General features: G+C 41.7%; 4 protein-coding genes across 4 annotated transcripts; 3 read left to right on the top strand and 1 right to left on the bottom strand.

Annotated features, from left to right (window-relative positions):
• Window positions 1-151: 151 nt before the first annotated feature.
• Window positions 152-3137, bottom strand: si:ch211-261d7.3 (mastermind-like protein 2). The gene is made up of 3 exons (XM_051405576.1): window positions 2882-3137; window positions 2037-2462; window positions 152-1943 (listed from the first exon to the last, which is right to left on the bottom strand). Exons 1-3 carry the CDS (start codon window positions 3135-3137, stop codon window positions 1018-1020), a joined length of 1608 nt encoding a protein of 535 aa, XP_051261536.1. The 3' UTR covers window positions 152-1017.
• Window positions 3138-5316: 2179 nt separating this feature from the next.
• On the top strand, window positions 5317-6745 carry LOC127366572 (trypsin-3-like). The gene is made up of 5 exons (XM_051405637.1): window positions 5317-5469; window positions 5581-5743; window positions 5935-6188; window positions 6279-6415; window positions 6515-6745. The coding sequence occupies exons 1-5, from the start codon at window positions 5430-5432 to the stop codon at window positions 6662-6664; spliced, it is 744 nt and encodes a 247-aa protein (XP_051261597.1). The 5' UTR covers window positions 5317-5429; the 3' UTR covers window positions 6665-6745.
• A 1311-nt stretch (window positions 6746-8056) lies between these two features.
• Window positions 8057-9509, top strand: LOC127366573 (trypsin-3-like). The gene is made up of 5 exons (XM_051405638.1): window positions 8057-8171; window positions 8256-8418; window positions 8635-8888; window positions 8979-9115; window positions 9211-9509. The coding sequence occupies exons 1-5, from the start codon at window positions 8132-8134 to the stop codon at window positions 9358-9360; spliced, it is 744 nt and encodes a 247-aa protein (XP_051261598.1). The 5' UTR covers window positions 8057-8131; the 3' UTR covers window positions 9361-9509.
• Window positions 9510-11428: 1919 nt separating this feature from the next.
• Window positions 11429-12776, top strand: LOC127366574 (trypsin-3). Its single transcript, XM_051405639.1, has 5 exons — window positions 11429-11536; window positions 11621-11783; window positions 11975-12228; window positions 12319-12455; window positions 12555-12776. Exons 1-5 carry the CDS (start codon window positions 11497-11499, stop codon window positions 12702-12704), a joined length of 744 nt encoding a protein of 247 aa, XP_051261599.1. The 5' UTR covers window positions 11429-11496; the 3' UTR covers window positions 12705-12776.
• Window positions 12777-13397: the final 621 nt, after the last annotated feature.

Genomic DNA, 13397 nt, shown 5'->3' with positions numbered 1-13397 from the left:
TAGACACCTCAAATTAAAAACGTCCCTTTCGACTACTGCTGTGGTTTTGTTGTTCTACACACAAAACACACACCTTCACAACTCTATTAGCTCAACATAAATAACTTTTTTTTCCTATGCTATGGGACAAATCCACAAGTGATCAGCTGGATTTATTTGCAGTCCATGTCTGACTTTTATTAAAGTTTAGTTACATTTCAATGGAACAGTAGCTATCTACAAAATATAGGCTGTGCAAAACTACGTAGATGATGGCCATATGCTGTTTCTTTGCAACTATCTTACAAACACATCCATCATACTGCATGCAAGATTATAATAAATAGCCCCTACATACTTAAGTATGCTTTTTAATTCCACCAGAAACATATGAAGCCTACTGTGATGTAAAACGTCAGTTCTTTAAAATGTAACATTTTCGTCTCAAAACACACTGAACAGAACGCAGTCTAACTTTATTGTCCAACCAAAGCTGGGAAAGTATGTACCAGGAAACTGTTAAAAAAGCACAAGCATACATTAGCAGGTAATTACTATAGCTGTATAACTACAATATATGGTAACAACTGCAGATTACAAGTACTTTATGACAATGTCGTTAGTGTGTCAGAAGAATTGCTGCGAAGCATGTACAGTGACATGCATATTAAACATCAGCACCTACAGTATGTTGTTGTCTGGGGATTGAAAGTCTCATGAGTGAAGTTGTCACTCCACAGAACTGTTTTCAGGAAGTCTTTTAGCACAGGAATATGTACGTTTGTCTGAGGAACCAAGCTAATGTTAAGGCCACCCTATTCTCTCATGTGTCTAACTGTCCTATCCACTTCAGTCCTCTCTGAAGACAAACTTAAGCGTGAGATGGATTACGGATTTGGAGCGCGACGTAAAACTCCAAATAACACAGTTTATTTATACAGAAATACTGTCGATAGAAAAAGAGCATCATTTCTTGTCACATTTTAAAACACCACATATTCATGATGTGCGCTTTTTAAGTTTCTAAGTACTTTCTCCTCAGCGCCGTCTTCTGCGCCTGTGATCACCTGCTCTTCCTCGCCGTGGCCTCTGCACACCTCCATTTGCATCTGCGGGTGGATCAGAGGGAAAAGTGCCATGTACGTCGGGGGACGATGGTGCAGGTACCGCTGCTGCAGCCGACTGGTTATTCGAATGTTGGGTGGCCAGTGGCTGCTGCTGTATTTGTGTTTGGTGCTGCTGGGACTGTTGCTGTACTACATGTGGCTGCTGCTGATGTTGTAGTTGTGGCTGCAGTGGTGCTTCAATCCGCGGTTGTTGTTGTTGTTGTTGTTGTTGTTGCGGCTGCTGCTGTGGTTCCAAGTGTTGTAGCTGCTGCTGCTGCTGCTGCTGCTGAGCTGGCTGTGGCTGTAAGTGCTGTTGAGTTGTTTGTGATTGGTGTGCTTGTTGTACACGATGTTGCTGTGACTGTGGTTGTTGCTGGGCTTCGAGCACTCCTAACAGCCTTTGCAAGAGGACATTGTTTTGTTGTAGACTGACTGCTAATGTCTCTTGTGAAGCGACAAGTGTTCTCATGTCCTGTCTGAAACCTTCACCAAACTCCCGCAGACTTTTTTCTACCCGATTTCCCAGCTGTATCGCCGCCTCCCCTAACCCTCGTAGCTCATCTTCGAGCCAGGAACTGCGCAGAGGGGCTTCAAGAGGACCCTGCTGTGCTCCAAGTGATGGCTGAGGGCTGCTGGGCTGAGGGCTGCCGTTGAGGAAAGGAGCACTGTAAAGCGGGGAAGGAGGCAGCCATCGCTCTGATGGAGGAGGTGGTCCTATGCCCAGACCAAGTCCTAATCCCAGTTTGTCCTCCATGCTGTTGTCTGCTTCACACTCAGGATCTCCCATGTCTCTCTCACGCTCAGGATTGTCCTCATCCTTCTCCAAACCATCCCTCTCTGATCCTTCCACTCCTACACCTGCAAGGAAGCATTGCATGTGGGTACAAACTGATATTCGTTGCTTCTATAGAATAAAAGAAACAGCTGAGTAATCCAATAACTTATTTTTACCTGTATCAGAGTCAGGGAAGCATGGGAAACTGGGCTTTGGTCTGGTGCTTTGCTTTTGCCTGGCTTGATGAAGCCTGGGGCTCGTCTGGGAGGGACGGCCAAGCATCGAGGCCCCTCTGCTGGATGGCAGGTAACAGCTGCGGTGGCGGGCATCTGCTAGCCTTCCTCCATTGCGTCTCTTCAAGTCGTCCCAGCGCTTCTTGACCTCTCGAAGAGTGCGTGGGACTCTAGACACAGCGTTGACTCTCTCTAGGATTCCTGCCCAGATGCGCTCTCTCTCCCGCCGCCGGAGCCTCCCCGCAGGACCAAAGAGTTCTCCTTCACACCGGGTGACTTCTGACACCAACACCTCCAGCTCTGCTCCACTGAAACGACTCTTTCTTTTCCCTGCACCACCAGCAGCCAGCGCAGCTGACATAGCTCTGTCTGTAGAGAGAGAGAGAAGTGACAGTACAGCCCAAAGGGAAAGTATAAATTGAAGCTATGAAAAAAGTGAAGCTAAATATACTGTATGAGGAAGAGAAATGTGCTTTAACAGTGTCAGTGTTATTTTCACTGAGCTATATGTGCTTAATATACAGTATTGAACTTTAACTACCTTTGGCAATGAATAGAGCATTAAGAGTAACATTTAACAAAACACTGTCTGTGTTTGCATAGATAAAATGTATTAATGCATGTCCTGGCTGTGCTTTTGTACAGAGCTGATAAAGGCATTTCACAAGATAATGTTATAAACATACATGTTTTATACACCCTTCCCATTAGGAGCCACATGTTCTGAACAAGGACATTAAATGATTGTATAACAAACATATATAATACTAAATCTAATTCAGGCTTACTTTGTTCAATGGACAAGAGGTCGTCTGAGGACATGCCGGGTGCCATGATGTTCGGATGCACCACTACCACATTGAAGGGGAGTCCCCCAGGTAATCCACTGCTCTGGTCACAGCTGCCCTCCGAGTCCTCATCCTCCCTGGGGAAGCCGTTTTCCGAGGCTCCCCCTCCAAAGGGTCCCTCCGGAGACTCCACTTTGATGTGCATGGGAGGTGATTGCTCGTACAGCAGCCCCCCCTCCTCGTAGTACTCAGTCATGGGTCAGACCTGATTTACAGCAGAACTGACTGGCCGGCCAATTCTGATACTGGCAGCTGCTGCCCCATTAACACGAGTTCAAGGTATAACTGCACCTACTGCTAAAGACATTACAACTCTTCAGTATACTGTATCAGATAATTATGAACTTGCTCTGGGCACAGCTGCCACACACACTATGTGGTGATTTCATAGGAAATACAGAGTTAACGTATCCTTAAATTATGGGATTTTACTTTTTAATTTAGTTCTTCAAAGGAATCAAGTCATTGCTGCAGCTTTAATGGGAGAGACAGTCATATTGTCTGACTAGGGCATGGAGTCCAGAGACTTTTATGGCCAGCTGCAGCCACTTAAATCCACTTCTACCATTTTCATTTATACTGATATGTTACTGAAAACATATACACACAGTATGAAAACATCTGGAGCTGGCTAGGAGCTACATCTACACGTCCAGCTGTGGTACAGTGAGATGCATCCTCCAGGCTGAGAATCGCCCTCAGAGCTGTAATACAACAACAAAACATAACACTGCTTACAACTAGGTAGCATTTAAAAAAAGAAATGAAAAAAAACGATGTTGTTTTTTCTCAGTGGTGTGGACTTCTGTGTTCTGTCGCATCGATGCGCATTTTTTTCTGCACCACATCCGCAATGGTTGCGCATTCCGCATACATTAGGTGCTGATCTTGCAATGGAGCTAGCTGCTGTAAGCTAACAGGCTAGCACAGTGGGAGGTGAAGCGGCGGCCGGCTGACAGCTGAGCAGACATGATTAGAAAGCTGACACGGTTGTATGTCTTACCTCATGACAACTGCACATGGGGGAGGCAAAACCAAACCAAAACACAATCGGTGCAGCTGTTAGCTCAACAACCGATACACAAACTGGAGCCCGTCGCTTACGATTGACGTCACTGGGGGAGAGGGTGGGGGGGGGGAGGGGGTGTTAGTTCAGGACCAATCAAAGTTTGGAAATGTTGAGCAAACGCATCTCTGTTCGTTTTAGTGTAGTTTTCAAATCTCTTGGAGAGGAACTGATGTATAAACAGTAAACTCATGGGAAGGAGCATGAAGCAGGATCTTAAGTCACTGTGTCCGAAGAGTCTTCAGTCAAAACAAATCAGCTGGACATGTAAACAATGTGTAATGTGTCTAGAGGCAATCCAACATATGGGGAATAAAGTCACTAATAATTAATTTATATTCGATTGGCTTTAAATGAAGCATTCCTCTGCTAAACTAGAAAAACAGTAACGCAAAACCAAATAACAGTCTCAGTTATTTTCTCTTTGTCCTTTATAATAAATTCCTAATAATTTACCCAAGATTAACATAGCAAATCATTTGACTTAAATAATTACTGACATCTAAAATAGGTTGTATATTTGCATGGTGACACATCCAAACCTGTTCATGTCTAATATCACAGCAATGATTCTGTTAAAGCCTAGAGAGTTAATTCAGATTTAAAACCAGAATCACTTTTATTGGCCAGGTATGTGTGCACATGTAAGGAATTTGACTCTGGTTTTACGTTGCTCTCAATGTATAAACGCAGACTATATAATAAATAGACATAAATAAACAGTTCAACAAAAAAAAGACATAGAGTTATATGTACAGTTATACACACATAATAATAATATAAACAAACATTGGTAGATAGTTACAACAGTGCAAAGGTGTAAAATATTTTACATGCAGGTATCTTTATGTACATGGGTCTACTGTAGATACAGTGCATACAGTATGCACAGCATAGGTATATGTTTTTGAGTAGAATTTATGTTTTATGTTTTTAAAAAACAAACTTTAATTTTCAGCAGTGGAAAATAAGTAATGAATGTTTCATTAAGAGTCCTAGGGTTATTGTACAGGGCAGTTAACTGTTGGTCAGAGTGGGTAGAAACTGTTCCTGTGTCTATTCAATAAATATAATTTAACCAAACTGTAAACTTAAACATGACACATTATTTTGTTTTATCTGTGTACCTTACAACCTTTGCCTGTCTTTCTGTTTTTCTTTACAATTAATTACAATACAAATGTATCGGTGGTAATATAAAGGTCTGCATATGTATCTGTAGATGTCAGCATAAAATGAATGACTCATGGAAATCCATTCGTTAGTCTCTTTGACCATGCTGCTGTTTCCCAGGCAGGATAATGTTTAAACATTGTGCAAGCTACATGGAAAAATCCTTGAGCGTTAGATAAGTTTGCCTGTATATAAGCCCGCTGCATCTGCTCCTGCTGTGTGTACGCTCAGTAGACGCAGACAACAATCATGAAGTACTTTATTCTTCTGGCCCTGTTCGCTGCAGCCTGTAAGTTTGTTTGTGGTGATAAAAAACTGAATTTCTTTCATTTTGTAGACAGTTCTTTAAGAGGGGAGTATAAGCTCTTAAAATAGTTCTAACTTACTGTTTCTATTACAGTCGCTGCTCCCATTGAGGATGAGGATGACAAGATTGTTGGAGGCTACGAGTGCAGAAAGAACTCTGTGGCCTACCAGGTCTCTCTGAACTCTGGCTACCACTTCTGTGGAGGCTCCCTGATCTCCAGCACCTGGGTGGTGTCTGCTGCTCACTGCTACAAGTCGTAAGTGCAAACATTTGATTTTAGATTCAACAGAATGTATTGTTACACCATCAGGCTGCTGCAAAACTTTTTTACATAATACTTGACTTACTTTTACACACTTATCTAAACAGGCAAACTAACTGCCTCATTACAAATGTAATGTCACATTTGTCACTTCCATGTAATCCAATCCTTGTGTCTCTCTGCAGCCGCGTCCAGGTGCGTCTTGGTGAGCACAACATTGCTGTCAATGAGGGCACAGAGCAGTTCATCAACTCTGCTAAGGTCATCCGTCACCCCAGCTACAACAGCCGCAACCTGGACAATGACATCATGCTGATCAAGCTGAGCAAGCCCGCCTCCCTGAACAGCTACGTCCGCACCGTGTCCCTGCCTTCCAGCTGTGCCGGCTCTGGCACCCGCTGTCTGATCTCTGGATGGGGAAACACCAGCGGCTCTGGAAGTCAGTAAAAGTCTGCAAATATAGCTGGAAGACATTTGTTGCAGATGTTGGGGTGTGAATATTTACATGCATTGTCTTTTTCTTCTGTAGGCTACTACCCTGATCGTCTGAGGTGCCTGGATGCCCCCATCCTGAGCGACAGCAGCTGCAGGAGCGCCTACCCTGGTCAGATCACCTCCAACATGTTCTGTGCTGGATTCCTCGAGGGAGGCAAGGACTCCTGCCAGGTACAAGCTGAAGTCATCATCATTGTTTCTTAAAGTGGACCCACCAACCTTCAGAACACCTCTGCTCACATGTTGTTCTTTCTATCTGTATCCTATCAGGGAGATTCCGGTGGCCCCGTGGTGTGCAACGGTCAGCTGCAGGGTGTGGTGTCCTGGGGTTATGGCTGCGCCCAGAGGAACAAGCCTGGAGTGTACGCCAAGGTCTGCAACTACAACTCCTGGATTCGCAACACCATGTCCTCCAACTAAAGTCACTTTTTTGGAAGGAACATTAATCTATATTCTCTGACTATGACAACTGTTTGAAGAAAATAAATGATTAACATCAAACTCACTCTCTGTCATTCCTTGTTTTGTGCTGTTGGATAAAAATATATGTGAAGAGAATCCGCAGGGAGGAAAAGAAGATGAACAGTATTTTCATTTAGAAATGAATAGAAGATATGTGTCCAGAAATTCAGAAACCCTGCATTAATACAAAAAACTAAAGTTTCTGTATCAAAAACAAATAAAACTGCCACAAAATAAAATACTTTTCACTAATGAAATATGATATGAAATAAAAATGAAATATATAAATAGAATCTTTAACAAATCAACACACTGAACAGCAAGAGTTCAGTACATGACTAATATACATGTAGGGGTTGTACAGAACAGTTTGATATTACTTTGATTTTGAGAGAATCACAAAATATTTCTTACTTCATAAATAAAGGTTAATTCTGACTCCCATGTTTGTCTCATCAGTAAAATGATATAAAACAATTTAAGGTAACTCAGTCATCTTGGATGATAAATACTATGTTATTTTCATCAGGCATTGGATATTTACAACAAATAAATACGTTATCCTGAAATATGTATGCATGTGATTGCTTCTGTTCACTAGTGTGACTACAGAGAATAATAATAAAGTGTATGGAAAACTATTATTTTGCATTAAGATACAATCTATGTGTCATTATAACATCAACAGCTATTAAAAACCAAACGCACTGCAAACAATTCCAGAGAAATATTTGAGGCTAAGTATTGTTCCCCCTTAAAAAACAGAAAAAAATGAACTAAATATGAATACAGTATTGATATAAACAACAATAATGTGAAATGCACAGAGGACATTTGTTGTACATTTGCAGTTAGACTGAATTAAAGAAAACAGTTGGACAATTTAACATTAGTGTCTTGTTTATTTAGATGATGTCTAATGAATCAGGGTTTTAACCCTGGAGAACAAACAGAAGACAGACAGGAACATCAAATCTTTAACAGGAAGAGTAGCTGACATACAAACATCATTAATGAAACACACACAACTCATGTTTACTGTTGATATAACAGTTAATTTGTTTTCCTCCAGATGATGGTATCTTTAGCACATGATTACAAGTAACATGTAGTAGTAATGTAGTACATTTCATTGAAGGATAAACAGGCATTGTAAGGATAATACAACTTGATTTCCATTAAACAATCATTTCAAACAAATCAATAAGTCCTTAGTTTCTGTAAATTCCGTGTGTGTGACTGGTGGCAGGCTTCTTCGGACGTTATCAAAAACTCTACTCACGTCTTCCAGATGTGTTTTCACACACGATGGTCAGCAATATGGAAATACGTGTCCTTGGTCAATCAGATAGCAGAGGCTCAGAGTGGGTTTAAAAGGATCTGCAGTGCAGTTGAACTGACACTGAGGCTCAGACAGGACTCACCATGAAGGCTTTCATTCTTCTGGCTCTGTTCACAGTGGCATGTGAGTATGAACCTTACTTTTTAAAGTCAGTTTGACCATTTTTGTGCAAAACATACATTCTGGTTTATTCTGTACTCCTATCAGTCGCTGCACCCATTGAGGATGAGGATGACAAGATTGTTGGAGGCTACGAGTGCAGAAAGAACTCTGTGGCCTACCAGGTCTCTCTGAACTCTGGCTACCACTTCTGTGGAGGCTCCCTGATCTCCAGCACCTGGGTGGTGTCTGCTGCTCACTGCTACAAGTCGTAAGTTAGATTTTAGGTTAAACTGATACCAGAGCTGATCCAAACCCACAGCTTCCATGAATGAGATAGATACATTAGGTCCACAGTTATACTCCAACAACTTTTGTTGGTTCAAATTGGCATTACTAAATCAGAGATACTGACTGCATGCCTCATTACAAATGTAATGTCACATTTGTCACTTCCATGTAATCCAATCCCTGTGTCTCTCTGCAGCCGCGTCCAGTTGCGTCTGGGTGAGCACAACATTGCTGTCAATGAGGGCACAGAGCAGTTCATCAACTCTGCTAAGGTCATCCGTCACCCCAACTACAACAGCCGCAACCTGGACAATGACATCATGCTGATCAAGCTGAGCAAGCCCGCCTCCCTGAACAGCTACGTCCGCACCGTGTCCCTGCCTTCCAGCTGTGCCGGCTCTGGCACCCGCTGTCTGATCTCTGGATGGGGAAACACCAGCGGCTCTGGAAGTCAGTAAAAGTCTGCAAATATAGCTGGAAGACATTTGTTGCAGATGTTGGGGTGTGAATATTTACATGCATTGTCTTTTTCTTCTGTAGGCTACTACCCTGATCGTCTGAGGTGCCTGGATGCCCCCATCCTGAGCGACAGCAGCTGCAGGAGCGCCTACCCTGGTCAGATCACCTCCAACATGTTCTGTGCTGGATTCCTCGAGGGAGGCAAGGACTCCTGCCAGGTACAAGCTGAAGTCATCATCATTGTTTCTTAAAGTGGACCCACCAGCCTTCAGAACACCTCTGCTCACATGTTGTCCTTTCTGTGTCCTATCAGGGAGATTCCGGTGGCCCCGTGGTGTGCAACGGTCAGCTGCAGGGTGTGGTGTCCTGGGGTTATGGCTGCGCCCAGAGGAACAAGCCTGGAGTGTACGCCAAGGTCTGCAACTACAACTCCTGGATTCGCAACACCATGTCCTCCAACTAAATGGACAATCCTCCAAATAAGCAGCATGTTCTCTGTGTCAAAATGATGAAAAATTAATTTTAAAGTTCCAACAATAGTGCCAAAAGTCACTGTGTACACATTGTGGAGTTGAGTTGTGTGCAATAAAACATATTTTCCATAACATCTGACATTTCTATTGTTTTCCATTATTGCCTGGTGTTGATACCTATAGCATGTTTATAAAGTATATTATGTCAATGTGCATACAAGACATACGTCTGAGTGTACAAGTAGAGTTGTGGAGCTACATAAAACCTAATAAAAGGTTTTGGGAGGATGTGGTGAAGTAAATTCTGCTTTCATAATGCTTTCATCAATGTAACATCCAAGCAAGGTGTCTTTAAAGGTTTTCAGTCTAAACAGTACCAGAGATATTTGCATCACAGGCTGGGTATTGGTTCATTTTAATTACTACAGTTATCTTGTATCAGCTTTAGTATTTAAGTACACATAAACATTATCAATACAATAATTCTTTAAGATCAATATAGAACTGGTCTACATGTTTCAAATGAAGTGTCTCACCCTCACAAGGAACAAGAATCAGATTACAATAACCACTCATGGTAATGCACCTGTCTGTCTGTCTGTCTCTCTCTCTCTCTCTCTCATCCCAACTGGTCGAGACGGACGACCACCCACCTAGAGCCGAAGGATCTGTCCTAGGTTTCTGCCTTTTAACAGGCAGTTTTTCCTTGCCCTTGTCCAAGTGCTTGCTCATAGTGGTACTATTGGGTCTCTGTAAATAATGTTTTAAAGAGTTCGGTCTAGACCTGCTCTATTTGAAAACTGTCCTGAGATAACTTCTGTTATGAATTGGTGCTATACAAATAAAATTGAATTGAAATTGAATTGAATTGAATTAATGCTTAGACGTAACGCCACTTTGTTGGAAGGGATATCAATACTCAATCAAACTGCAACAACATTCTGTGTAAAAAATAAAGTACTGTTTGGGATGTTATTCATTGCAAATATTTACATAAAACACATACATAACACTCACATGAAGAGAAAGTTTTTTACATTATGGCTCTGAGAGGAAACTATCATATATAATATCACGACTCTAACATCTAGTTTTTTTTTTAATGATATAAAGACAGCACAATGAAATGGTATAACACTCTATCAGTACCATTGTTTCTATAGAGATATCCAATGTAGATATCTTAAAATGCAAACATGTACAATGTTGGTGTGATCTGTTTGTTTCCAAACAAGTTCATAATCAGTAAATGTTTTTGTCTTGCAAAGTGTGACAGTCACTTTAAATGACAGAGGGCAGAAACAGAATATAATCAAATATTAAATTCAATTGAAATCCAATTTACTCACAAGTTTTGTTTTATGACACAAACCTTATCAATACAAATTGACCAAAGTACAATAAATAAATAAATAAAAACATATAAAACTGCACTTGAGGTCCAGTTTGGTATTTTTCTGTTCTATTTATAGAACATTAAGTAACATATTAAGAACGGTTGTTTTGGGTGCACACAAACGTTACTCTCTGTTATGTGTGACCCAAATGCCTCTTCAATTGTACACCAGGTCCCACTCAGTTTTAGGGAAAGGAACGTTTGATCAAGGAAGCAACTTGTAAAATCAACTTTTAGCTTTTAAAACACCATAATTCTTTCAAAATGTGTCTCCCACTGTAAAGCCCCCTTCATGCTACTCCTGATTGTGACTTTAATCTGATCTGTTATAAACTATCCAAGGTTCTTATGGATTCTCTATACGGATATGAATCTGAGTTAAAAGGTATCTTAAATGTATGCTATTTATCAAAATACGATAATATAATACAGACAGACAGCTATTGTTTCTCTCTGAACGAATAGGGAACATCTGTTGTACCTGAGTATGGTTATGGTTTATGCTATATGGTTTATCCATATTGCTCGGGGTGGCGGTGGGGCTGAAGCTCACATCATCAATAACTTGGCTCTCTTCCTCCAGATGCGCTTTTACACACGTTACTCAACAAGATAAAGAAAAAAAATGGAAATACGTGTCCTTGGTCAATCAGATAGCAGAGGCTCAGAGTGGGTTTAAAAGGATCTGCAGTGCAGTTGAACTGACACTGAGGCTCAGACAGGACTCACCATGAAGGCTTTCATTCTTCTGGCTCTGTTCGCAGTGGCATGTGAGTATGAACCTTACTTTTTAAAGTCAGTTTGACAATTTTTGTGCAAAACATACATTCTGGTTAATTCTGTACTCCTATCAGTCGCCGCACCCATTGAGGATGAGGATGACAAGATTGTTGGAGGCTACGAGTGCAGAAAGAACTCTGTGGCCTACCAGGTCTCTCTGAACTCTGGCTACCACTTCTGTGGAGGCTCCCTGATCTCCAGCACCTGGGTGGTGTCTGCTGCTCACTGCTACAAGTCGTAAGTGCAAACATTTGATTTTAGATTCAACAGAATGTATTGTTACACCATCAGGCTGCTGCAAAACTTTTTTACCTCATACTTGACTTACTTTTACACACTTATCTAAACAGGCAAACTAACTGCCTCATTACAAATGTAATGTCACATTTGTCACTTCCATGTAATCCAATCCCTGTGTCTCTCTGCAGCCGCGTCCAGTTGCGTCTTGGTGAGCACAACATTGCTGTCAATGAGGGCACAGAGCAGTTCATCAACTCTGCTAAGGTCATCCGTCACCCCAGCTACAACAGCCGCAACCTGGACAATGACATCATGCTGATCAAGCTGAGCAAGCCCGCCTCCCTGAACAGCTACGTCCGCACCGTGTCCCTGCCTTCCAGCTGTGCCAGCTCTGGCACCCGCTGTCTGATCTCTGGATGGGGAAACACCAGCGGCTCTGGAAGTCAGTAAAAGTCTGCAAATATAGCTGGAAGACATTTGTTGCAGATGTTGTTGTGTGAATATTTACATGCATTGTCTTTTTCTTCTGTAGGCTACTACCCTGATCGTCTGAGGTGCCTGGATGCCCCCATCCTGAGCGACAGCAGCTGCAGGAGCGCCTATCCTGGTCAGATCACCTCCAACATGTTCTGTGCTGGATTCCTCGAGGGAGGCAAGGACTCCTGCCAGGTACAAGCTGAAGTCATCATCATTGTTTCTTAAAGTGGACCCACCAACCTTCAGAACACCTCTGCTCACATGTTGTCCTTTCTATCTGTGTGCTATCAGGGAGACTCTGGTGGCCCCGTGGTGTGCAACGGTCAGCTGCAGGGTGTGGTGTCCTGGGGTTATGGCTGCGCCCAGAGGAACAAGCCTGGAGTGTACGCCAAGGTCTGCAACTACAACTCCTGGATTCGCAACACCATGTCCTCCAACTAAAGTCACGTTATAGTCATTTGTTGTAGGACAGTAAGTTGTAAATCGCTTTAATAAATAAAAAAATCAAAGATACCTCATCTGTTTGACTTCTTGGCATTACCTACTGTACTCTAACTCATCACTTTGGATCAAAATATGCTGCAACAGCTCTTTAAATTGACTTTGAAGTTAACAAACCCCAACACAGATATTTATACTACTGGTATTAAATGTGACTTCCTGTGTTTGTCAGAAAGTCACCTCTCTTCATATTTAAAGGATCTTTGACCCTTAACCTTCAGGATCATATCATCACGAGAAATATGGGTGTCTGTCTATTAACATGTTAGCATACATTTTAACTTAAAAATGACAGATATAATCACAAATCTATACAAAAGTGAGCTTTATTGGTTTTAAGACAAACTATAGCATAAAATCATATACAACAGTGCAGGTGTCCGTCTGGGAAACATCTTTTGAAATGTAGTTTTTTTTCATGATTCACCAAAAACCAAGCCTGACATTGAAGCATGAAAATGTAGTTTTTCAAAAGCAGTAAACAATAATGGATGTTCAACAACATCTTGTTGCACTTTTTAGTTCAGGTACAGAATGTGCGTTTCTCAGTGTATTTTTTTTATTATTCTTTAAAAAAATTCATTTCATTTCAGCCATCATAGTGTGAGTCCACAAAAGGAGCAAACATGACAA

The sequence above is a fragment of the Dicentrarchus labrax genome, unplaced genomic scaffold, assembly GCF_905237075.1.
Source record: "Dicentrarchus labrax unplaced genomic scaffold, dlabrax2021, whole genome shotgun sequence".
In the NCBI taxonomy this organism is placed as follows: domain Eukaryota; kingdom Metazoa; phylum Chordata; class Actinopteri; family Moronidae; genus Dicentrarchus; species Dicentrarchus labrax.
This window is presented reverse-complemented; position numbering and strand designations above follow the sequence as displayed.